Raw genomic sequence first — 26,061 nt, forward strand, 5'->3', positions numbered from 1 at the left:
TAACCATGAACGCTCCAAGGTGTAACAGTTAATAGTGGTTATTGTAGAAGAATTACTTCGTCTATGATTCAGTTTGAGATTCCGGGCCCCATCAACCGACGGCTAATTAAAACTTACATAACGTTTCCGCTTTGTTTCAGCCAAATCCATTTTTCCGTCTACCAGGAAACACGCCACCTCCTTTCCCATCGGACTGGAATTTAAAGGAATCGAAGGTAAGAGCTATATTTTACTAATTGATATTAAGGATTTGCTCCTCTATTCATCAAAGTGCGTAAATTTAGTTGTACATGAGATTGAATACAACAAATAAAGATTTTCACAAATACCATTTCGAGTCATAGATCGGTCAAAAAAGTTATCGACGATGTGCTATTTGCTATTAGGTTCACTTCAGGTTTCCAAGTAGAGATTTTTTGGTTCAGAGTGTTACTTTGTCTGGTGTATTCATTTTTCTTGCAACTTGAAAAAAGTAGAATTAGTATGTATCTAAAGTTGTTTTTTAATTGCAAACGTGATCTCACATATTTATTTTGATTAAATGTTATTCATATTTGACAGGAGGCTCCCAGCTCTCGACCAATGGCTTCTACTGTTTTGCCTGAGCCTGAATGGGAAGTGTCGAAAGATGATACAAATGCAATGACGGAGGTATGTTGAGTAGTTTGTACATATATTTTACAGTTAAGTGGATAATATCTATCATTCTTGTCACAATAATTAGTGATATTGTTTGTGCTTCGCTCACTCCGTCTTTCGCCAGAATAGCTTCTCCAAAACCTTCATGTTCTTTTGCCTAAAACATGCTACAATGTTTTTTTCTTGCATCCCTACCTAAAACAAGCAGAACTGAGTGATATAACTGTAGATTCAGATAGGCAGACAAAAACATCGACTACACTATGTTTTGACCTATATATTTTATATTAACAGGTAAACACCGCCGATAGTGAGAAAGAAAAAATATCAGAGATTCACGTAAGATTCCTGCCTCACAAAACTTATTGTCGCCCCCAATGTACTTTATTTATCACAATTTGTATAAATACTGTTTTCTAGGTTGCAATGGCAGTGGCTGAAAGAATGGACTGGATGCTTGAACAGGTTGAAAATAACCTTGGAGGAAATTCACCTAATCTTTCCAAAATCATAGTGAGTTAAAAATTTTAGGTCTTGCGTGAGAAATATTCAACATGAAATCCCAAAATGGAATAAGGTTGACAAGGAAATTTTCTTTAAGCATATTTTGGGTAAAAGGCGCCACCTATGGCCGGACTCAAAATCTTGTAGACGTATATAGATACATTGAGAGATTATTTCAAATTATCGGTATATCAGGTATATCAGGTATAGAAATTTATGTCAGACATTCCAGTCATTTCAAAACACTATAGTTTTAGCTATACGATAGAAAAATAAATAAAAAATTTATGTATTATTATAATAATATTACGTGTTTCAATTTAACAGGAAGAGGCTGTAATACAGCACAGTGAAAGTTCAGAAGTCAACGAGGAATGTGATGATGGAGAAGTGAGTTGCATTATATTTTATTTATTGTGATCGTATATATTCATATTTACGCAAACCAGGGACAAACGCTTTAAATATATTTCAACATTTTTGCATGATTCGTACAGTTTCTTAGTTTATAAATATACTTATTTTAGAGTGACAATTTATCGGTATCGGTGGATATGAGTTCAGAAGACGAAGAAGAAATCAACATTCGAGAGGTTTGTTTACATTTTGTTCCTGATTTCCCATTTAATAATCTTAATCTCAATCAAAGTGCGTTAAAGCATTGGACCTGACTTTGACATCGCAGATTACACGTCTCTGGTTCAAATCCCACGTCCCACTCCATCCAGAGTCTACTAAATTGAGTAGGCAATGCAGAACCGAAAAGATTCAGGTTCTTCCAAATAGCATTAGCTGCTCACATTCTTGGTATTATTGGATGCTTGTATACGACCTGTTTAGAAGCGAAATGCGCCAATAGGCATTGTATAGAATTAGAACCAAAAAATTTGTCTCAAAGACAAGATTCTTTCGTGAAATTCAAATCTTTGCAAATCTAGAGAAAAAAATGTTTGAACATCACAGTTTATGACAGCTAAATTTTGTATTTCGAAAAAAAAACATTTGGAATTGATTTTTTTAGCTTGATTCAAGAGCAACTTACGTTGTTGATGCCGATGTTACTTCACTGGTTCCTGTGAGTAAATTTACTTTGAATATAATTAAAGTATTGTTTGATTACGATAATTTAAATCAAAACATTTATTCCAGACTGATGAAACATGCGAACAATGGGTTGATGACATTTTGTTTGGCGAATTGGAAGTCGTTGGTAGAGAGGTGAGCATGTAACATAGTATTAAAAACATTCTGCAATTTTTTTGCTCATCTATTTATATGCTTTTTCATACAGGAGTCAGACTTAATTTGTTTGAAATGTGAATTAAAATATATTCTTAATTATTTTTTGCCGATGACTTTGTGGAACAAATTCTTACACATAAGATAATTGAGTCTATTTAATTGTTGAGGTCAGTATAGCATTCGAGATGATAATTCAGGAGTGCGCAACAGGCGGCCCGCGAAGCCATTTAGCGTGGCCCTTGCAAAAACTCAAATTTTCCCAATCAAGCATAAAATCCTAATCCGACAGTTTATGTTTAAAAAGACGCTAACATGGTTAAAAATACATAATTTTTTTTTCTTGCTTTTGTCGCTGAGTTAAATCTTTCGCCATTTTGCCCGGTGCCTTTGTTACCGTAATTTAAATTTTTCAGTTCGTTTTATCGTTCAATTTCGTTTTAAATGTTTAATTTGTTGGGTATATGGAAAAACTATATATTTTTGTGTGGCCCAACTAGATGTCTGAAGTTGGTTATTATACGTTGCACACCCCTGCTATAAACAATCTCGTTCGGACTCTTTCTTTCCAAATTTCAAATTTATAAAACTGAACATAAATTCCAATCGGATTTCAATATTGTTGAAATTGTTTACAGATGGTGTCGAGAGCAACATACATTATTGAACCAGATGATTCAACCTTCTTTGAGCCTGTTGTAAGTTACGATGTTACGTTTTTCCATTTAAGAGATTCAATTGAAGTTCAACTATTAAATCTTATCCATAAAATATTATTGAATGAACACCAAACAGACAAATTTACTTGTGTATAAAAATCATATTTTTGTTGTTAAAAACTCTTTTGAGGCATTGCCTATAATCGATCGAAAATGTTCCAGTAAGCTCAAACTTTAATTTTAGAATCGCAATTTAAATGAGATTGCTTGTCTAAAGACTAGTTGGGAGTCATGGCGTAAACACCAATTGGAACTTTCTACCAACCTAATATTCATGTTCCAACATATAACATTGTTAATACTGATATTTTATAGTTTGAAGAAAAATCAGAAACTCCAATCGAAGACATGATAAACGAAATTCTTGAAAACACACAAAATTTGATTAAAGAGGAAAAAGTGAGTAAATATTATCCCTTGGAATACACTAAATCTCAATTTATTCTGTCGATTAATTCTTTAAATAAAAAATTTTAAATTTTGTTTTATCAAAAAAGTTTTCAGTTATTGAACTACAGTATGTTAATTCAGTTATATATACTTCAAGTATATAATATAGTTTCAACAATGATACAGTATATGATAATATATTGATAACCTATATAAATCATAAATTTTGATATTAAAACAAAGGAAAAGAACTCTAAAACAACAAACTCATGTTCAAAGGAAGATCCTGAAGACATCGATAAATTCATACAGGTTAGTTGTAATAGTCTACCTGTGTTGGTTTTACCTGGACTTAAAATCTCAACAAGCTACCAGATGTCAGTTTTGAAATATAATAAAAAATTTACTGATTCGCCTAATATAGAATCAAGGAAAATGATTCTCACTTTCTAAGTTTACTTCATCCATTTTCTAAAGCTTTCATTTATTTTGACCAAAAATATTTTTAAATCTCAACTTCAAAGAATCATGCTATGAATAAAGTAGGCCCACAAATATATTCACCCGAAACTGCTGCTTTGTATTAAAGGCTAATTAGAATAAAGTTTATTGATGATATACAATATTCTATCAGTTATTTCTTACTTTATCTCAGTCAAAAAATATTGTCTGAATATCATGAGAACCTGCAGATTCTTGGTTCCGTCATTGAGTTTTTTTATTTTAAATTTACAGGATTTTCTTTCTGAATCAACTCCGGTATAAACGACAGGACATAAATATGAGCATCCTGTTCTCAATACACTCGGCAACCAAGGACAGGGTGATTTGGCAGCAAGTTATCAAGATTTTTAATTTAAATTGATCGGAAAATGATTTTACGTAGGATAAACACAACGAGACAACTGTAGCTTAACGGTGTAACCATATTGTGATATATTTAGTATTTGAGATTTATCTCGTTGTCCAACGTAATTTAGCCTTGTTTATGTATTATTAGTATTTTGTCTGCAAGATTGCTTACTGGTAATTCTCAAGTAACCACTGACTTGCTAGGAGCAACGATTTGATTCATTCAATTCTGTAAGAAATAGCTAGATAGCATTTTTGAAAAAGTACTTTTTCCTAATTTAGTATTTCGGCCAGGAATTTATTTAAACAGTGTTTCAGGGTTTTTAATTGCTGTCTTGTTTACTATGTCAGGCAGCGCTTTAAAAAAATTAAATTTCGGCAATATGTACTTATGTCAACCAAGATAACAAAGTCTGCACTATATGCTTGAGGATATTAAAGTGACCTATAGTTTCTCCCGGTAGTTATGTAAGTAGCCTTATGTAAAAACAAATCATAATTTAGTTTTATGAGTCGTTTATCACACTTACATTCTGAACGAGGCTCTGTACAAACAGCCACTGATGCGTATTGAGTCACTATTTCTACTCAGTATATTGCCTTCATTCAGTCACTGATACGTACGGAGCTCCTGTTTGTTTGGCGAACAGGTCTGAACCTGAGATCTTTACCCTGCGCCGCATATATAGCTATATTCTGCGATGTAACTATCAGCTCGTAACTGTTCAATGTTAGCTTAAATGAAAAGTTTGACACATTATATTGAACGAGACTAGAATAAGGCATTTAGACGTGAGAATCTGCTATGGGCTTTCGAGAGGAACGTTTCTATACTTGCTCTATTGGTCAATCTTTCCACGTTCACGGCCTCTGGGTATAACGGCTTATCATAATTCGAACTCAAGAAATATAACTTGAGCCAACTGAGTTGGGTAATCGCACTCCACTAGCCCAGAGCGTACCCACTTCATGTTTTAATACCAGTGAATCGACGAAATGGGAGTTTAGGTTCGACTCAACTCAAATGTCTTTTTTATAGCATGAGTCGATTATGGTAATGATGACCTGTTATTAAACTCAATCAGTCGCTTTCTTGTGGAATTTTTTTTATTTTTCACTGTGATACTTTCAAGTGTTCCATTTTCTTTTCTTTGATAAATAAAACTTGTTTCAGTCAGATAAAATATGAATTGATTATTGTAGGATGTGAAGCCTGTTGTAACACTAAACGATAATTTAAATAGGATCATGCTGGGATCCTATTTTAGAAAACTTATTGACATAGATGTTCAAACTATGAAATGGATACAGTAGTACAAATTTGAAATTCCACTGAAATCCTCGGGCTTCTCGGTGGGTATGGGATTTCCACGGGACGGGCATACATGGCTATAGGGGATGGGATAGAAAAAGATGTCGCATTGACAAGCCTGGAAATCGCTTATCGCTAAAATTCCAACCATAATTGTGACTGCAGATTAAGTCAAAAAAGAGACCGTCTTTCAATTAGAACACTTCAAATTACGAAGTGTGCTTTTGAATCTAGAAAATACCTATTCGGGCATAGTAAAAATAGAAAAACATGATGTGTCGCATCATACATACATCGCATAAAAATACATCATTTAAATCCCCGCGTGGCGCAGTTACATGATTTAGGAATCGGTGAATTCGTGGCATTTTATTTCAATGAGCTATTTGCAATAGCCCTTAAGCAGGCTCTGAACTGAGTCTAGCATTCAAATTTTACGGTTAAAAGGCATTCTGAATTTGAAATGTTTGCTAAATATGCATTTTTTCTAAACTCAAATGTTATTTTATTCTATTATTGGTAATGTTATATTAGTGAGTATAACGGCATATTGGTTGGACGTCTGCAAGACCCATGCACTGCCCAATGAAGTAAATTACAATTTTTTTAATCGTAATAAATTGAAGAAACATATAATCACAATTCATATCGACGCCATTAATTATTAAAGTACGACAATAATAATAATAATAATAGCGCAAATACGTGATTGTAAAACAATGAAGCATCGGAGTGCATAAATTATTCACAATGTTAAATCAAAAATAAAGAGTAAAGAATGCCAATAACCTTCAAACAAATCCTTCACTTATTATAATAAAACTTTTAATTATACAGATTAAAAAATGAAATTCACATCTATGATACACCAAATAATATAGGCGAGCAGCAAGATACTCGCATAAAAAAAATACAAATATTTTTGAAGTACATATTGGAGTTCAACTTGACTTTATTTCCTGAATTAGTTGATGGCTCTGAAAATATTCAGTCCACCTTTTTGCGACCAATGAAGTCATCCATCGCTGCGTTAACACCGGTGTATTTTCCAACGACGAGCAACGCCTTTGTTGGTAGAAGACTTTAAAGTAAAAATAAATCATTAAAGTAGTGCATGCAACTTGCATTTGTGTATTCCTAACAATACAGCCCTTTTTATTCTATCCATCAGAACAATAGAGTACAGTGATATCTAGAGATGGGATAAAATTTACTCACTCGAGATTTGAAAATAAAGAAAATGTCGTCATACAATGATGACGTGACCATGAAATTGCATATATATACACTTCCCACTACATGTTAAAAAGAAATTTAGAGATATGAAAAAATACACATACCTCTTCATAACAGCAAACAAGTAGAGCATTTTTGGTAGCATTAACAAATACTGGTTACGAAGAATTGCATCTATAATTCTTGCGACTGCATCGTCCTTCTCCAAGATCGGCATGAAGCTAAATGTGGCATAAAGCTTAACATTATATGAAATTTGATATCGAAAATCGGTCATGCTAATTTAGTATCTCCACATTAAATGTAACGATAACATGATTGAACTGTATATATGTTGTCTTCATGTTGTTATCTACTCTGCCGAGATTTATTGCAACACGCAAGTTCTTTTTTATTGTCTCACCTGGTTTTCACTCCTTCAAACATTCCGGTGTTTATATAATAAGGACAAACACAAGTAACGTTCACACCAGTCTTCCCAGTGTGTTGGAGTTCTTGGTGGAGCGCCTCACACATACCCACTGCTCCAAATTTACTGAAAATAATGAGATTTATGTGGTATTGAGTAGCAGATAGCAAAATTAACGGAATAGTGATATTAACACCAACACAAGTAACTTCCAAGTGAAGAAGGCATTAATGCAGTTGTTCTCCACGGAGGGCCTGTGGCAGTTGAAAGAGGTAAAAGCCTCCGGAAGGGAGCCACGAGCCATAAAAGGTTGGGAACCACTGCAATAATGTTTTAAATTCCCATAGTTGTTTACCCCAAAGAGGCTAAACTCGTAAGCTAAAATCAAACACAATCTCTTAGCTATGCGTATTAACAAATTCTGATAGTGAATGAAGTGAGAATTTATTGAAAATTTTAGAAGGGAAAAGTACCTTGCAGCATAATCAACTTGTCCTGGTACACCAAAATAGCCAGCACCACTGGAGATGGTTACAACGTGCCCCTCGTTTCTCTCCAACATTTCCGGTAAAAAGGCTTTCAGAGTCTGAAGAATTGAACGTAAGAAGTTTAACGTAAAGTTTCGTGTATTAACAGATCCATCAGGAATGACAACATTCATGACATAATAATAATTCATGTATTCAAGTCGTGCATGAGTGTGAAACAATTAAATTACTCATTCCTGACATGCCAGCGCCAATCAAATGTGGCAATGGTTGTGGTACACGTCTCATTTTATTGAGTGAACAATCTTTGAAAATTGGCTATAAGTATAATCGAGTGTTAAATTGGTAATTGCCCATTATATTTCAAATATTCATGCATATCATTTTCTTTATTCTTAACCATCTTATCCATTTCCAGTCTAAACACTCAGGTAAGCTATGTCGATAATATTACCCAGAAATGAGCCATAGTGTTGACTTCCATTGTTTTTTGCATCATGCTATCGGAGCATTTCAGGATTGTTTTTCCAGAAACAATTCCAGCATTATTTATGAGAATATCAACCCGACCAATGTCTTGTTTCACCTGAAGAATGTGGATGAATCGTTATTTAACTAGCTGGTGTATACAGTACTGAATGCTGCGGCTCATCATGTACCAGATGCAATGCTTTATATTTATGGGATCAGGCTGTTGGAAATCAACAAGTTTGGTCAAAATATTGCTCAAATTAATGCCGCAGAAGATTGCATACACTATTAAAGAATAAGAACACTTATTGATCTTAGTCAAACCTCAATGATTGCTATAAACAATTTGTAAGGTTTACATTTGGGTGCATTTGGGCACAACAAATTAGCCTGCTCATTGGTTTCGTTAAAACTGATATTGAATGTTACGTTATTATTCAACAACTTCAAGATGTTTCATATTAGTAATTGACCGGATCCTGGTTTCAGCTTAGTACTTGCCTTTTCTGCTGTTTTGTAGATAGCTTCCCTGTCGCTTAAATCACAAGTATAAGCATAAAATTCTTTTCCAGTTTCTTCCTCCATAACCTTGCTCGTTTCATTTAAATTTTTTTGTGAAACGTCCCACCCAACAATTGTACAACCGAGTTTTGCAAATTCAACGGATAGTCTTTGACCTGAACAAAGTAGATTACACGATGAAAAATACTACAAATATGTTCGTACAACATAACAAGAATCTTGTTATTAATTCCAGAACGCTTTGTCAATAGTTTTCTCCATATAATCACAAATACAAATGGAAAATGACGATACAATCGAATTGCGTAAAACAAATATACATTTTTATAACCTACAAGACGGTGAAAAACGAATCCCTCGTATTTAAAGAGAAAATTATTAAATTCACTCAAAATATAGTGTAAATTCAAAATAATGAATATTGTCGAGTACTCTCCAGTAATTTTTTTTAATATTAAAAAAGAAAATAACTTGCTATCCAAACTTTTCCTTCACTCACCTATACCACTTCCAGCTCCAGTTACCAGGACAACTTGTCCCGAAACATCCTTTCTACTTGGTTGAATGAAGAATTTAACAATTGCTTCTAACTGATAGTATATAACGAGAACAAGCATCCAAAGTAGGTTGAGCACAATTTCAAACCCCATGATACCTATACCACCTAATAATCGATCACCTATTAATAAGTTGTCTGCATTAGAAAATGCATGATATATATATATATTGAGAAATTTTTAATCCATTTCAAAATAATGAAATAATGTAAAAATAATGAAAGAGTGCAACACTGCATTAATTCATGACTCTTTCTCTCGGATTGAAAAAATATTTCGACCTCAAGTATTTGCTACTGTGACGTCACAGTTTGCGATTATTTTTATTCGCTCACCCTCTCCCAATCGAAAACATATATATATATATATATACTGACCACGGACCGAGTGGCGTTGAATAAAATAACAAAGACTTTCATTGTCAAATCTTGAGATCAATCACCATGTGAAAATCCTGAAAATCTATCGCTAAAATCTATAGCTAGACTAACATAAAATAATCTCAATACTCTGATTGATATTGGCTGGCTCTCGTGCGGTTTCAACTTTGTATACTACTATGAACTAAGAACGTTAACCCAACGTTGCTCTGTTTTTTAGTCAATAATCGTTTTTGGCCCAGTCTAGCGCCAACCCACGAGATCACGTTGTTTTATTTTATGTTAGATCAATTTATTACGTTGTTTAATTGGTAATGTTATGACATCATAACTCGATATAAATATATTTCAAACGAGAAATAAACTCATAACAGCCAAATCAAATTTCGTAAGAGTAACTCGACTTCTCCCGATGCGTCAGGTTGTGAAATCTCACCCTGAATTTGGTTCGCAATAAGTCGTCTGCATATTATCTTGTTACATTTCGCAACATCGTTCTGCTCGAACTGTCCTATTTAAACGAACAACAATTGCTAATTGGTTTACTGAAAGATTATTTCACGCCCCGCAAAGCAGGTCAGGTAACTGGACTTCTTATGCCTGTTTGCTCTAAGCGAATACTCCCTCGACTAAAGTACATTGATAACTGGAAGACTAAAATGACCTGCATGAAGTTAATGTCGATATATAAAACGCCTTTTCATCATGCTGATTTCAAGATTAAGTGTATGTCTTTAACAGATAATAGTGCTATAACCTCAGTAACGCCCTTACATCGCTCAACTGGCTTGCAATTTCGCAAAACAACAAGTTAATATTTCACTAATGATTTAGTTCATCTGAGTTTAATTATCCAATAAAATGATCGCAGTGGACCATGTGCTCGTCTGAAAAACTCTGCGGTCAGTTTTAAACGGCGATATGTATTATGCATAATAATACGCCACGATATGATTATTACGAGGACGAACATTGATCAATAATTCATCGTGTCTGCTGGTAAGACAGTATTGATTCCTGTTTGTACACAATAAAAACTTCAAGGTTATCATATTGTAATCATATAGTGATTACAGCGTTATATTGGCGCCATTCAATGAAAATGAACACTAAATACATGTCATCATCGCTAAAGCAAGGGTACCTATTGCAACAGTAAACTAGAAAACATGACACTGCAGTCAGCCTGGTTTCCGGGTTATCTTACGACTAATGTTCTCTCACCCAAAGCTTTTTGTGGCGAGCTATTTCCGTCTAAACATGCAAACATTTTACCTTACCCCTAACCAAACACTTCAGGAATTCGGGTGATAAGATTACAGTTCTACGTCATACCAACACAAATGCTATTTTGGTTATATCAACTCCGCCTTGATCGATGGATCGTGGGTCAGCAACTGCCGATGCTTCCTAATCAGTCGAGAATAAATTCAGTTATTGCGATAACATTGACGTTTTACCCACACACTGTACAAATTTAACCTCGACTGCCGGTATGTCTCTCATATAATTGCCAATGCAGCTAATTTAAACAATCTCAGGTACATGTGTATAGTACTCCTCTATGACACTGGCTTGGTCGCAATTTACATCGATCAGCGATGTGGCCACTTACACCATTTACGTCGAAAAGCCAAAGACAATAAATACAAAGCCGACAATTGAACAATGCTTGCCTTCGCAACTTTGTAAATGCTGGCCTCTCTGAAATCAACCCGGATGATCGCACGCACTTATCGGAATACAAAACTACTTTTAACAACAATTGGTACATTTTACATGAAATGATCAGTTTCATACAAAACAAATAGCGTACATCATGGTGCTGCAAAAGTAATACTTCCTGTGCTTATCAAGTGATGTTTCACAGACATATATATCCATTTAAATAGCTCTTCACAAAGCGGCTATGTAAGTCGAATCGCGCTCCTCGTGCTGGGTTAGAGGTCGGGAAAAAAATCAGGTGCATAAAGTTAGGTATGGATACATTAACGAATAAACGTTTTAGACCACCAAATCATACGATGATTCGGATCTTTTTTACAAAGCCCTCGTCAAAGAAAAACGGACCTCCAGAAGTATGCGCACCAAGATGGCGCACAGCCTGAACATAGTATGTGTGTACCGGTTAGGATTCAGGCTGTGCAACATCCTGGTGCGCATACTTCTGGAGCCCTGAAAAAACATCCCCACCAACGCTGAAAAAGGAGAAATTTCGCAAATATCCAGTTAGGGTTAGAATGTAGATTGCGCTGGAAATTCAATATTTTAAATCATTCCAAACCCTAACTGGATAATTACTAATTTATTATTTAAAAACGTGGTGTTTTTTTTTCTTTTTCAAATTCTCACATTTTGGCATTATTGGTGAGGGCTTTGTACAAAAAATTCAATGATTCCTTCTGTTTACTCCAATGATATTATCACTCACTCTACTAGTAAACATTTCGTGCGTTTTCAGGCTATAACTACGACACTCGTTTAAACGAAAATAAAATTCCGTTTTCATATCTTCATGGAAATTATTTCGGCCCACGGACGTTTACGACCAGACGTTTCGGTGCACGCAGACTTGAGTGCGGAGATACGTTTATCAAAAATGTGACCCGAGGAATAGTCCGTGGGCCGAAATATCATATTGTTGAACACGAATTAGGTTGAAAGAACCCCACACCATATGAGCTTGAGTCCTGTTTTTATGGACTGTGATTCTCGTGAGATGCGATTTATTTAAATTAGAAAATAGTACCGTAATTTTCACCAGTAATCATCGCACTTCATTTATAGCGTTCATTTGCCAGTTAGAAAATTTATTACAATAGCCTCCTTATGACAATAACTTTGGTGAAATCGTGTTACGATGATGTAGTTATGCTAAAATTTCATATATAATCGATATTCACGCATTACATTTCCTTAACAAGCACCCTTATTACAAACAGAATCAGTGGCGTCCAATGCAAATTGAAATAGACAATTCATGTAAAATTAAAACGAAAAACATAACATCTGGTTTTATGTGTTAGTACACATAAAATATATTCAGTCTTTATTTGATCCATAAACGATCACAAACATTTTTTGAGGGCACGAAGAACACAAAAAATTAACAGACTCCTAATTTCAAGCCTGACTCTGTATATTCAATTAATTTTTAATCAACATATTGGCAGTCCTCTTATCTTATCCCATGATCACGAACGCCTTTGAAATTTCTTTTATTTCGAAAACTGAGCAGCTGTCCTAATTTTGTATGAAAAATTATTAATATTGCCACTTGAACAAAAATCTTGAGCGCACTTTTCGAAAGCGCGATGGGGTTTGAAGAGGTCATCAACGCAGTATGTATTCCTCGCACCTGGAGGGCTATTTCATCAACGTCTTAATGAAATCCGCCGACGCTATGTTGTTTTAGTCATCGCTAACTCGCCCAGTTCCGTCCCTGTTAACTAACTAGTATATTTGCAACTATTTGTCAATAATTAGTAGTTTTCACATGCTGTTAGAGATGGATACTTTACGGACCTGGTATTATAGATGAGCTCTATCTTAAGCCAGCTTTTGAAGGGTTATACTTGGTTATTTCGCAGTCAAGTTTTGTAATATATGCGTAAAAGTTACTGATCTTTTATAGAAGCGTAATAATCGACTTTCAAGTGGGCTTCAGCGTATATCTTAGGTATATATTACGGAAAAGCATAGGGAATTATGTCCAGTTAAGAGATCTTTCCAGAGTAAGAACCCTTTTAAGCCTAAAATATTAAGATAAAGACATAGTAGTTCGGTCGAATTTAGCTCAAGGATGAGTGTCATCAGAACCGATAACGGTAGTTTAATAGAAAGAGTAGTTATTTAGGCACAGTAAATGATTCATAGTTAAATAAGGAAGTTCATTATCGAACCAAATACTCATCCCCATGTGGGAATGTATCTTCAATTTGAAATAATCTAGGCTTTCATGTAAAATATTCGCTTTGTGCCGGATATTCCAACATGCTTTTTGTGATTCTAGCTTTGACTTATAATTTAGGGCTTTATCGATGTTCTATCTTCATTGCTAATGACCAATCATAGTAATTTGTTTACGATATTAGAACCTCAACGTGGATCTACAATGTGTTGGTTAATCTAGATTTTCTCGAATATTTTTGTTTATTAACTTGGGCATTTTCTCGTTTTTTAAAAGCAAAGTTCACATTAGCTTTCATTCAAACCCTCACTCAAGCCAAGTTATCTTAGCATTCTTTAGTCAGCCAGAATAGTTATTAGTAAAGCATGAGACGGTCAGCGCGCATGTATAATAGGCTAAATAGGGTATTTTAGGTGAATTGTATCGTTCCCAGCTACGTTGCTCAGCAAATAACTGTATCGTACGCTAAACAAGATGTCATAGAATTTCGTCAGTTCTACATAACAATGAGTAATATCGAAGCGCCAGCAGTATCCACAGATAAATCGGCAATGACAACACCAAGAAAATCGAATTTTACAATTTCGAAATTCTTCCACCAATTCTGAGTTGTTTACCTTTCCCGTGCTTGATCTTATAAGGAACATACTCAACTGAAATGGAGATTGCTACAATTCTCAAAATTTATTTCCACACGCCAAAAGCCAAACCAAATTTTGCCGGGTTAACCAAAATTATATGCTGCTATACTGATATTAGTTCAAATACCAAGTATGTGGTATTAAGCCAACCGATTCACGCTACAAAAATATTGGTGACATACAGTAGCTGCAGAAAAGGCTATTAGAAATATAAACATTTCCCAGACATGCGTTTGTGACCCTGTCCAGAATAGACAACAATATAGCATATGTACGGAAAAGCTTAATACTATAGACAAAACATAACGCTTTTCTTTAGCCAAATTTCGTACATAATCGTATGAGAATAAACAAAATCTTCAGAAAAAGGTCTTTTGTAGCAGGATATATTTTCATTGTGATTACCTAAGTATGATTGGTATAAATGAACACCAATGGAGTCGCGAGTATTTACGCGCAAACATATTGACTCGGCAACTTTTATTGTCGTCACGCTATGCTTGTTATATATATACCGAGGAAGGACAAAATGTCTAAGCTAAATTGCCAATATCTCCATTAAAGTCCATGTCGCTGTAGCCTCGAAGCTTTGACTTCAACGGTTTTATTGACATACAAATCCCATCAATCAGTTATTTATCCGCGCACGGGTTACAAAACATTTCGCCACGCCTTAAAACAAACTTGGATATTAAGCATAGCAGTAAGCGCGTTTATCAATTCGCATAGCCTATTAGTTGGGTGGTACAGCTAAATTAAAGCAGACAACCAGATAGAACATAGCAACGACCGACTTGTTGTTTTTGACCTGGCCTCGCACTATCGCTAATAACATTTGGTCGAAAAATTTAAGCTGACCTTAACTATAAGCAATCCTTTAAAACGCGGAATGCTGCACTCAACTCTAATAAAGAGAGAATTGACTGCAAATACGTAAACAGTTTAATGCTGTAAAATTTGCGTGTAAACAATATAATCACTTTACTTACAAAGCACTTTAAGCGTCCTCGTTCTACAAGATATACACGCAGTTGAGAAAAATATACCGCCTAGAATGTATATGTAACGCAATTGTATTTTAATCGTTTTTTACAAGATACTTCCAGTTGCTTAAATTATTTTACCCACATGACATCATAAATCTGGATAGATGAAGGATGTTTACACGAGCGTATATAGAAGAGGTGTTCCATACCAACAGTTTCGTGGGTAATTTAACTGGGTGATACGTGTTATGAAGACAAATGTTATTTCCTACACTACAGGATAAACATTCCTGAAAGCGATAAATATTTTTCATAACTGAAAACGAAGGTAGTTATGTGCCGTTCAGAAACTATATAACCCAGTAAATGCTATTGTTGAATAAAGTTGCCCAAGCTAAGCCTTTGGCCGTAATGGTAAAATAATAAATATAAAATGAATCGCCAGAGCTGGTTATAACAAAAATAGTTTATTTAATCACACGTTTTCAGCCAGATGTGTAAGTTCACATCACGCTTTTCCTCCGGTGTATACAATATACTAACTGTACTCGGCTAGCTATCAGTAACGTAATATATCCATGATTGGTGAGGTAATAGTAGAACGTTTTTGTTTACCTATACACTTGCTCAATCATTACCAAATATTGTCCGCGGCTGACTGTTTATTTTCCACGATACAGTTCTATACATTTATTTTCATTCACGAACCGCTGATATTCCTTGAAATATATATATATTTACATATCAAAAACAATATCTTGATGATTCATTTGGCTAATTGTATTGCCTTCTATACTTTGTAGAATTTTTGTTTAGGTTTAGGCAATGGTAACTAGAAACACTGTCAAATATCCGCGAAGAAGCAACATGCATTTTATAGTACTTGTTAAGGCCCTGCTCATGGTTCTACAACTTCATGCCACTGGTAAGTAAGAAATACTTTATTTTTTTAAAATTTAATTGCAAAGATATCAGAAGCCAAAAAAATTATCTTATTCTGAAGAAACGGGTACGTCGAAATATATATCCCACGAGGATAAAGAAAACAAGAGAGCAATGCTCAAATATATGAACGCGAAGGCCAAAACGAACTGGAATCAAATCTTTAAGTCTGATTACGAAATCGCTGAAATGCGGTCACGGAACCATGACACGGTGCGCATGTTTTAATTTTGATGACGTATCGCATAGACCGCACAGAAATTTTCCAAATGAAAAAAGTTAGTCTTCTAACAAAAATACAATCTTCAACCACTGGAAATTTCAAAGCAATTGCTTCATTAGTCAATGAAAAAAACGTTTTTTCGCAACCAGGGGAAGAAAGGAATACCAACGAGATCGTGACCAACAACAACACAATAGCAAAATGATCCATATGTACATTCCGTGTCCAATAAACATTTGATTTAGCAACAAGTTTGTAATAACAGAGCCGGCAAAACAGAGTTCCTCAAGCAATATTAAAAAGCATTAATAAACCTTTGTTATCACGGATAGAGCTTCCTTTGAATTCACGCATGTCAATAATAATCTCAAATTACCATATCTGCATTTTCTCGCCTGTACTGAAAGTGTACTTCACTGTGTAATATGATGAATGCTTACTAAGTATAAATTCCAGCGCTTCAGATTCTGAAAGTTGATTTGAAATATCACCGTGGCTCGTAAATTAACAATGCGTAAAAAGTACGTCAAAATGTACGAAAATAGACAAAGTGGGTTTGGCCTAAATACACCTTAACACACTAAAAATTGCGTAGCGACGTCGCATAACATTCCAAAAAAATAAGAAGTTCATACGTCGTTATGGTTCAACGTAGGCGTTTGGAAGATTTTAAACGTTCTAAATCGAATATTATATGAGAAAACTTGGTAAAGTTTACTAAAGAAAATCACAGTAATTTCACACAGTAATCTATCGCCGTTCAAATAATCGACCTTATGTCCAATAGTGATGATACCTATTAAATAATTCTAAATTGAAGGCTTTGCGCGTATGACGTACACGAATTAGCAGGCATGCAACGATCAAATTTGATTCCAACATACTGTTATGCATAGTATCCATTCCCTGATATTCATGCAAACTTTTAATTCTAGGAATTCCTGTACAAATCTGAAAGCAGCGTATCGTATCTCAGTAACTCAATACCAAGTAACTCCCATAATTTTCTGATCGCGCCTGCGTACTTCCTCGTTTGCTAGATTTTCGTACAGATGAAATATGAAAAGGTAATAGGACCGGCCAAGCCTATCCAAACATTAACCTATTATACACAACAGGAAAAAGCAATCATATTGTACTCTGGCAGAAGTTTTTGTACAGTTATATCCCGTTTGATCATACATAAATCGACTTTTCATCTGTGATACATGCTTTGTCAAAGTGTTCGCATTCAACTCGTAGACTCACTCTAATTGCGTGGAAGCTCGTGTCTCATTTTAAAAATGCAAACTGGACTTCCGCGTGCAATAATATTACGTGTGCTCTGAATAAACTGAGACTCTTTGGCAAACACCACGTTAGGTCACATCACGAATTAATATATAATATATTATGTAAGTGCAAAGTGAGTTGTCTCTCGGCGCGATTACGACATTCCGCTGCAAACAAAGCAGTCGTCTGCTTCATGGCCCAGCAATAACTGACATGCATACATATTGTCCATTGAGCATCCAGACTGACGGCATAGGATGATAACATTATTTTTTCGTTAATAATGGGTATAAAGTGTTTTACATGTTTCAAAATTCAATCATCTTCGAAAATCCTTTATCGTTTCTATAACAGACCTCGCTAAACGAGTGCAATTTTTCATCCTCTTTTCTAACTTTTCCATGGAAACTGTTTAAGTAAGCTAATGTAAGGTTTACTGACGCCACAAAGCATACATGTGCAAATATGCAACAGTAGTAAAATTCGATATTCAGGTCGTGATATACCAACTTAAATGTTGCGTAATGCACACCGACGTTTCTAAAATATTTTATTAAATTCGATATACTGTGAAATACCGTAGCAGTCGAAAACAGTATCAGATTCATATAGCAATGCAGAATTTAACGATATGCGCCCTAAGACTAGTTACACTAACCTTTTTTCAATCCGAAGTACCCGAAAGTTGCGGATAATCGGCTGGGTAAACTTTACCAATTTTGGCTACAATTCGTTAACGTTATCGAATTTGGAACTGATTATTCTGAAATCTTAGGTTAAAAATCTTGAATTTACCAGATTTTACTGCCTGCCTGAATATGGCCCATCGTGGAATGAATTAGATGTAACATGGAAATATTCTACTCTGGGCAACGCTGTAGCTCCAAACGTAACAGTAGCTGCTATTGAAAAATACAGAAGAAATGATTGTTACTCCATCGTGTAATATTTATTTGTAACTAAGTTCTATAAAACGTCTATAAATTTCGTCCGTCTTTCGGACAAACAATTTTATGATGTTCTGAAACACTGTACATCGACATAACCTTTGGGCTGACTTAAACGGCGATAACTCCGACATTCTCGCTTGATATGCCGATGTAATGACATCTCCGATGCGACACTAAATTACCTATATCCTGTGTTTTACGTAAATGATTTCATAAGAATAATTTGTTCAAATTATTTGATTTTGTAGGCAATCTTCGGCGTTTCAGTGTTCTCATTTGTCACATAATATATCATCTGCCGTTATTGTATTTTCAAAGTCATGTCAATATATACCCTTGTCGTACGCAGGCTACAGTCAAAGTGATCCACTTTTTATGATGAAGAACAAAAAAACACCCTACAATTTTCAAAATCTAAAAATATTATTCAATAAATCTTAATAAATTTGGGTGCTGCCTCTTGAGAAAACGCTAAAGCTTATTAAAACAACGAATGCTTCATTAGAAATGAAAAGGTTTGAAAATAATATTATAGATACCTGTGTAACGCACGTTCTTATTTAATTTATGCCAACCTTATCAAAATGCAGACAGTTTTAAAATGAACATAAATTAGTGAGTAAAACTTTAGACAATTTGTTTCTGTAAATATTAATATTTATCGTTGAAATAAACGTTGTTTCAGGTGCAATTTACAAAACAGGCAACGTATTTCAAACAACTACTAAAGGAGCGATTTATCCACGTGTAAAGTGTGGTAGGACAATAACAAATACTAACGAAGGTAAAACACATATGCATATTTCCATTACCTTAGAAATATAGGACGTTTTTAAATACGTGGAAACGAGATATTTAATTTACCATTTATGATAATAGTATCAACTTGCTTCAATTTGTGCACTGTAGTTAAAATGTGAATTCATTTACTCAGGTGTTATCGAATCACCAGGTTATCCACTGAAATACAAATCGAACTTGCGATGCGATTGGTTAATTCAATCACCTCGTAAAAGTGATCACATCTACGTAAATTTTATCGACTTGGATGTAGAGGAATCAAACTTGTGTTTGTAAGTGTTTTTTATTGCACCACACGAAAGCAGTGTGTCGTATTTTCATATAATAACGCAACAAAAGCACGAAAGAATTTTCGTATATTTTCTATTTCAAAAAAATTCAGCGAAATGGGTAAGATAGTATAGTATAAGTGTCGAATTTTTTCTAATTTTAAACGATTCTTGCTTGGGAAAGTGAAAATTGCAATTTTTTTTTTCCATCCATGAAGCAAATATTTAGTCATATTTATATATTCAAAACTAGTACCAAACCCGTACATTCCATATTTATATGTACATTAACAAAGGACAAGTCTGAAACGCGCCAGGTTTTTGAGAGCAACAAATCGGGGAGTCATTTATACTTCCTGTTCGTGGTGCATACTTGAAAATCTTTATTCTTGCTCGTGCGGGGATTATTGGGTATTGACTAATTTCACTTAATTAACTGTGTAAAATATTACAACAGTCTATACATAACACTGTATAATATACTGTGTTTATACACTATCTATATAACAGCTGATATTGTATTAAATTTTCATTGTTTAATGAAATATAATTTACTTTTAGGTTTGACTATGTTTCTCTAACATTTGAAGGATCTCGACCACAACGATTTTGTGGATACGAGACACCATCGAATCAACCTATTATAGTTGAAAATAGTGGATGGATTCGAATTAAGTTTTTAACAGATGGATCAGTAGAAAAATCGGGATTCAGGATTGCTTTCAAAAGTACGTGTTGCATAAACATATGTATACCGTATTACCGTATTCGTATATTATGGATAACATTTTGAAACAATTTGTTTTTAGTCGAGAAAAGAAGTTCAGAAGAAATGCCGATACTTTTGCCTCAAACTCAGCAACACAGGTATACTCCCTTACCAGAGAGCACTTCGGATAAATTGTCAACTAATTACGATTCCTTGAGATTCAAAGAGTTCTTTCGTTTTGCATCTTCATTAAAAAGTAAGTTGATAATATTGTGTGATAAAAACAACAGGGTAAAACCGATGCTTTTTATATTGGCGTCTACAGTACTATTAAAGTTTGCGAACACGTCAAAATACAGTTACTTCGATTTTCAACAACTTTTAAGGATTTTATTCAAATTTTGATAAATCTCACATCTTATTTACAACTCATCCGCGATATTCGTTGCTGAGCATACCATATTGTAAAAAGAATTTGAGAATCGCGGTAACACACAAAATTTAGGTTACCAAAAATGAATGGAAATTCCTAAAAAACGAGGTGAAATCAACTCCATATATAATTAATGCAGTGATTGTAATGCAAAATATTTCATTAATTTTTTTACAGTGCCAAACTCGACTGATGAAGGGAGCCGGACAACCGACAAAAGCAAAACAACCTTGTCGAGATGTCAGCTTCCAAATGTAGACCAAAAATTCAACGTTGGCGACATTGTGCGGATTACTTGCTCGGCAGGGGAGCATGACTCTCAAAATTCTACTAATATAACTTGTCTTCCGGGCGGCCAATGGACGGAATCACTTTCATGCAAACCATTCGGTGTGCTTGAATTCATATTTTAAGTTTAAACTAATAGTGAAATTACTTTAATTTTATATTATGCTTTTTATTAAATAGTTTAAATTTTAGATGTTCTTTTGCGATGTTGGTGCAAAAGGTATTAAACACTTCAGATAGTCACTCCAATATCTTTCTGTTATCACGATTCACGTTATCGTTTATGATAGTAGCAGCGAAAGAGTTCGCCTTTTTAAATAACATAATATATGTACCGCTTAGATTGCTGCAATGTGTCTGTTTATTGGATTAATAACGAAAAACAAGAAGTAATTTCAAAATTATATTTAAACCAATTAATTCTTGAGTTATACAAGATTTATAGTTCACATATTCTTTATAAATATATCAGATGGAATATATTTCAAAATAAGTTTTGTGTGAAAAGCCAATATATATTCACTTTTTACGCATATTGCATGGCTTGTATTAGAAACAGTTATTGTAAGTTTGAAAGAATACCATCGGACACCTCTGTATTTCAATTACATCGTACGTTTTATGCACTGGCATCACAAAACTGGATACTAACGTGAGTATAAATAAATATTTTACTACAGATATCACAGGACATGCGAAAGTGGAATCTCAAATTGTGTTATCATACTGGCAGATTGCGATGCTGATCGTGACCGGGGTGGCATGTACAATATACGTCATCTTTACATCGTACCTGTTTGTAGCTCAAAGGTAAAATATTGAAAAGTCTGACTTCAGTGATGCTTACCTGATTTGCATCCAAATTGCATATATATTGCTTTTTTGCATATAAATGTTTTGCACTTCGAACACGCGATACATCCGTCATTATCGCGATATAAGATAAGGCCTTGTCAAATCACATACTCGAAGAAAAACTCAACAATCGTGATATGCGAATATGGCTTTGTTTGCTAATCAAAGATAAATAATCATATGGTCCACTCTTAACCGTAAACCATCTTGGACTGGAGCACAAAGAGCACTTTTGTCTGCTACGTTATTAAATTAATTAAGTGAATAAACAACCATGGTTACTCCTCTGTTTTACAACAAAAACGCTGATATAAATCCAATAATAAAATACTCTTAAAGTCACGCCGCTCGAGTTGCAGTTTGGATTTTTTTCTAAATACTCGTGGATGTTTAAAATATAGTTCAATATATCTTTACTTGGAAGAAGTAAAATCATTTACACATCTCGTTGTTTATTTTTGGCGGCAAGACGATCTATGTTCGGTACATAATTACACGAAAATTGTAGAAAAATTATAAAAGTGCATACAGTAAAATGGCTAAATTAAATTTAGCACTTCATCCGTTGTTTCATATTTTTCGAGTGCACTTATCTTACAATATTTCGCGTGACCAAATTATCTAATAACATTGTAATACTGAACACGCTGTAGCCTGGTGTGACGTGGTTTGGTGAAAAATAGGACAGGGCGAAACTAAAACGTAGGAGATATAGTGGAATAGTATTGAATCGTATTGTCAAAGGACAGTATCTTCTAGGCTCTTTATAATTTGAACTAATTCGTATTTGAGTTATTTGAATTGGACGATAAAAAGATACAAAAATGAAATACCCACAGAAGTAAAATTTTATAATTAAAAAATCAATATCGATATCTACCTATACATGGCAAGAGCTTTCATTTTCATTGAGAATCAAGTATTCGGTAAATTTGAAGGAATATTGACTGAACTTATCAACACATTAATCGTCATATTAATTCTCTGTTATCGCTTTCTGCAACGCTAAATTATTTCAATAATTTGTTACTCCCATAAATTCCCGACGCAAAATAATTTCGTCAGCAGTAAATAAAAAAGGTATTGAGATTACTGAGTCAAGAATAGGTTATGTTTTATATATTAGCAACAAAATATAAGTTAGAAGAAAGTAAATAATTGGAGGCTGTGGCAATTTTACCAACTTTGTGTAAAGGTATAGTCTGCTACCCAGAGTCTCTCACGCTCGAAAATATTTTCTTACAGAAGACGTATTTCTCAGTACAAATGTTCCAGATGCAATCGACAGTTAAATTATGTAAGAGGAGGAAGACATCTAACTAATTCCAATTACGAATCAGAAGAGTGCACATTTGCTTGAGGATTTTATATTCCATAGAGTTCAGGTTTGCAAAATATCAAAGTGTATAATTCCCTATTTACACAGGCTTTATTATAGGAATAGAATAGTCATAGCACTGAATTTCACATTTGGCTATCCTATTTAAGGTGACTGCAAATACATTTAAAAAAAAATTATAGTCGAATTTTACCGTGAAATAGGAATTATTGGAATTATAAATCTCATGAAGTAGGTTTATCGTTATCAGGATAATTCTAAAACAGCAAAACTCCATGAAACTCTGAAAGTAATCGTAATAATTCTGGTTGCCTGTGTAACATTATAAATGCAGTTTGTTTCAACAAGAAACTGACTATTTTTATAAAATAATTAACAACTTTATTTGATTATGCTTATAAATGTAAGTAATAATATTGTAATTTTAAAAAGGCTGAAAACGGGTAAATATGAACTCCACCACGACCCAACCAGACGCCGAAACAGAAGATCAGATTCAATGGTGGTATCCTCTCATCGACCCGACAAAAATGTTTCCAGGCTTACCTCCTGCGATCGCCGTCATTATGTATTGTTGCGTTATAGTTGGAGCTGTGATAGCCATGCTTCTTATTATGTGGTTATGCTCAAGTTGTCTTGCCAGAAAAGGCAAAAAGCGCAATGAAAATGAACATCTGAAATCATTGAATGGGTCAAAAAGGAGTAATACCATATGGAGTACTTCAGGGTCTGGCAAAATGGCGGGAAAAGACAACGATGCATTTGAAATGCAAGAGAAAGGAACAGGGGGACAAAAGTATGACACGTTAAAACATTTGGAAACAATGCCGTGGTGGGATTATGTTTCGAATAGGTCTCCTGTCAACTGGTATGATTATTATCAGAAAGCAGAAAGAAGAAACCGAACAAAAACTTGCGAAAGAAACAGTTGTCATCCATGGTTAACGCCAGATGACACAGGCCGAGAACGTAAGATGAAGCGTTCATCACGGTCACAAAAAGAGGCGTATCCTCGAACAAGCGAAATCGATGCAGGATGGGAAAATGTACGTCCAAGAAATATCGACGCCGCACATTACTGGCACCCTTCAAAGGCGCTTGATACAAGATATTTTCCGAAATTCCGAATGATTCCCCGTGCAACGTGGACTAACGAGCACCTCTTAGGTTGCTACAGGCCAAATTGCTACAGCGAAGATTACGGAAATCACAGTCTGGCATCTCTCACATCTACGGATATGCAAATCATGCAGATGATTGCCAGAAGACGTGACGGATTCATCCGACCAACAAGAGGCGACGTGTTTTATGGTAATTGTTTGGATTCGGTAGTTCCTGTAAAAAAATGTGGACAAATATATATGAAAAGTCCAACATCGTATAATAATGGAGCCCATAGACAAGCTTTGCCCACACTTAGTTCATATTCTGCAAGGAAAGATCATTCTGTTACATCTACTCCCCTGCATTCCGATACTCGAGTAGAAAATCCGCCTCCTGAATTTGGCATGGACGATATTCCACCGCCGCCAACTCCACCGCCATATCCTCCACCACCAACGCCTTTGCGTTCTTAACTCCAGACCGATATTGAACTTCAATAATAGTAAATCTTACAATCGACTTAATTTGCATCATTCGTGTATAAAGCATTCTGAAAATAAAAATGTAATAACTCGATAACGTTTTAGTTTTGAAAAACAGTTTCCCATGCGATGAAATATGCTCGAATTATCGTATTTAAACTATGATAGGATAACGAAAAAATTGTAATCGCTAGGAAGACCAAGAATTATAAGGAGACGATTCTATTTTGATAATATATATACACTGTTGTTCTGTGAATTGTATTTTGAATTAGAGTTGTGACCATTGTGAATATTGATTTATAATGTAGGCTACTTCAGTGTTCTTCAACTTTTTTCATCACGACCCACTTGGCACAGCCAAATTGTTTTGCAGACCCCTGACACTAAAATAAAGTAAAATGTAGTAAATATACAACATAATAAAAACCAATAATGAAATTGACAATACCTCTTATGAGACCGATGTGCTTGCATATTCTCGCACAAAAGATCGAATCTGAGCTCTATTTCGACGATAGTGGGTCTTAATACTGGTTCAAAATCTTTCCAATTTAATAGATATTTTGTTTCAACATAAGTCAGTGTCGAAAAAGATTTCAGCGTGACCACCAGTTTGAAGAAGAGTCCTGCTCCACTTGATTTGTTATGATTGGTTTGTAGTTGCTTATTATAACTGACTCGTCCAAGCTTTGTAAAAAGCCGACCAAAGGTAATAGCATTCTGACGTGTGACGATCCAGAGTGTTTTATCAAATGTCCTTTGGAAAATGGAAATCATAAAAAGAAGCACAACAATTTTAGCTTTTATTTTTTTTTCCAAATACATTTTGAAATATAAAACGCATTCAATATTCCTCATTAAATTTTAAAGGATAGTAGAGCAGCAACGCCTTTAGGCTTATTCCCTATGAAAGTAAACAATGACAACACCCTAACCAAGAACATGGGGACACGTGTGCTATAAGGTGGGGTGGTATTTGTCATAGGATTCGATTTGTATAAGTTTCAGGCGATAATCACGTATTATTATATGTATTCCCGTGTGCGTGCATTTGGAACTATTAACTGACTGAGTACACTGGGTATAGAGAGGAGACAGCGGTTCGCCTTATACACATTCCATCTTATTAGAATTTT

The 26,061-nt window shown here is 34.6% G+C and overlaps 3 protein-coding genes across 4 annotated transcripts; 2 read left to right on the forward strand and 1 right to left on the reverse strand.

Annotated features, from left to right (window-relative positions):
• Positions 1 to 582: 582 nt before the first annotated feature.
• LOC120346422 (uncharacterized) lies at positions 583 to 5,637 on the forward strand. The gene is made up of 11 exons (XM_078115631.1): positions 583 to 651; positions 934 to 978; positions 1,060 to 1,152; positions 1,471 to 1,533; positions 1,671 to 1,736; positions 2,165 to 2,218; positions 2,293 to 2,361; positions 3,021 to 3,080; positions 3,417 to 3,500; positions 3,735 to 3,803; positions 4,227 to 5,637. The coding sequence occupies exons 1-11, from the start codon at positions 583 to 585 to the stop codon at positions 4,254 to 4,256; spliced, it is 702 nt and encodes a 233-aa protein (XP_077971757.1). The 3' UTR covers positions 4,257 to 5,637.
• Positions 5,433 to 9,493, reverse strand: LOC120346389 (epidermal retinol dehydrogenase 2-like). Its single transcript, XM_039416107.2, has 7 exons — positions 9,281 to 9,493; positions 8,761 to 8,936; positions 8,243 to 8,374; positions 7,774 to 7,886; positions 7,295 to 7,426; positions 6,996 to 7,112; positions 5,433 to 6,736 (listed from the first exon to the last, which is right to left on the reverse strand). The coding sequence occupies exons 1-7, from the start codon at positions 9,429 to 9,431 to the stop codon at positions 6,643 to 6,645; spliced, it is 915 nt and encodes a 304-aa protein (XP_039272041.1). The 5' UTR covers positions 9,432 to 9,493; the 3' UTR covers positions 5,433 to 6,642.
• Positions 9,494 to 16,037: 6,544 nt separating this feature from the next.
• On the forward strand, positions 16,038 to 25,776 carry LOC120345692 (uncharacterized). 2 transcript variants are annotated; one of them, XM_039415233.2, is made up of 9 exons: positions 16,038 to 16,180; positions 19,328 to 19,426; positions 19,577 to 19,715; positions 20,274 to 20,440; positions 20,522 to 20,677; positions 21,032 to 21,244; positions 21,823 to 21,952; positions 23,243 to 23,382; positions 23,769 to 23,908. In XM_039415233.2, the coding sequence occupies exons 1-8, from the start codon at positions 16,081 to 16,083 to the stop codon at positions 23,355 to 23,357; spliced, it is 1,119 nt and encodes a 372-aa protein (XP_039271167.2). In that variant the 5' UTR covers positions 16,038 to 16,080; the 3' UTR covers positions 23,358 to 23,382; positions 23,769 to 23,908. The 2 variants fall into 2 exon arrangements, with proteins under 2 accessions (XP_039271167.2, XP_077971655.1); XM_078115529.1 differs by lacking the exons at positions 16,038 to 16,180; positions 19,328 to 19,426; positions 19,577 to 19,715; ... (2 more) ...; positions 21,032 to 21,244; positions 21,823 to 21,952 and having other exon boundaries at positions 23,769 to 25,776.
• The last annotated feature ends 285 nt before the right edge of the window (positions 25,777 to 26,061 follow it).

This window comes from Styela clava, chromosome 8 (genome assembly GCF_964204865.1).
Source record: "Styela clava chromosome 8, kaStyClav1.hap1.2, whole genome shotgun sequence".
Taxonomy (NCBI): domain Eukaryota; kingdom Metazoa; phylum Chordata; class Ascidiacea; order Stolidobranchia; family Styelidae; genus Styela; species Styela clava.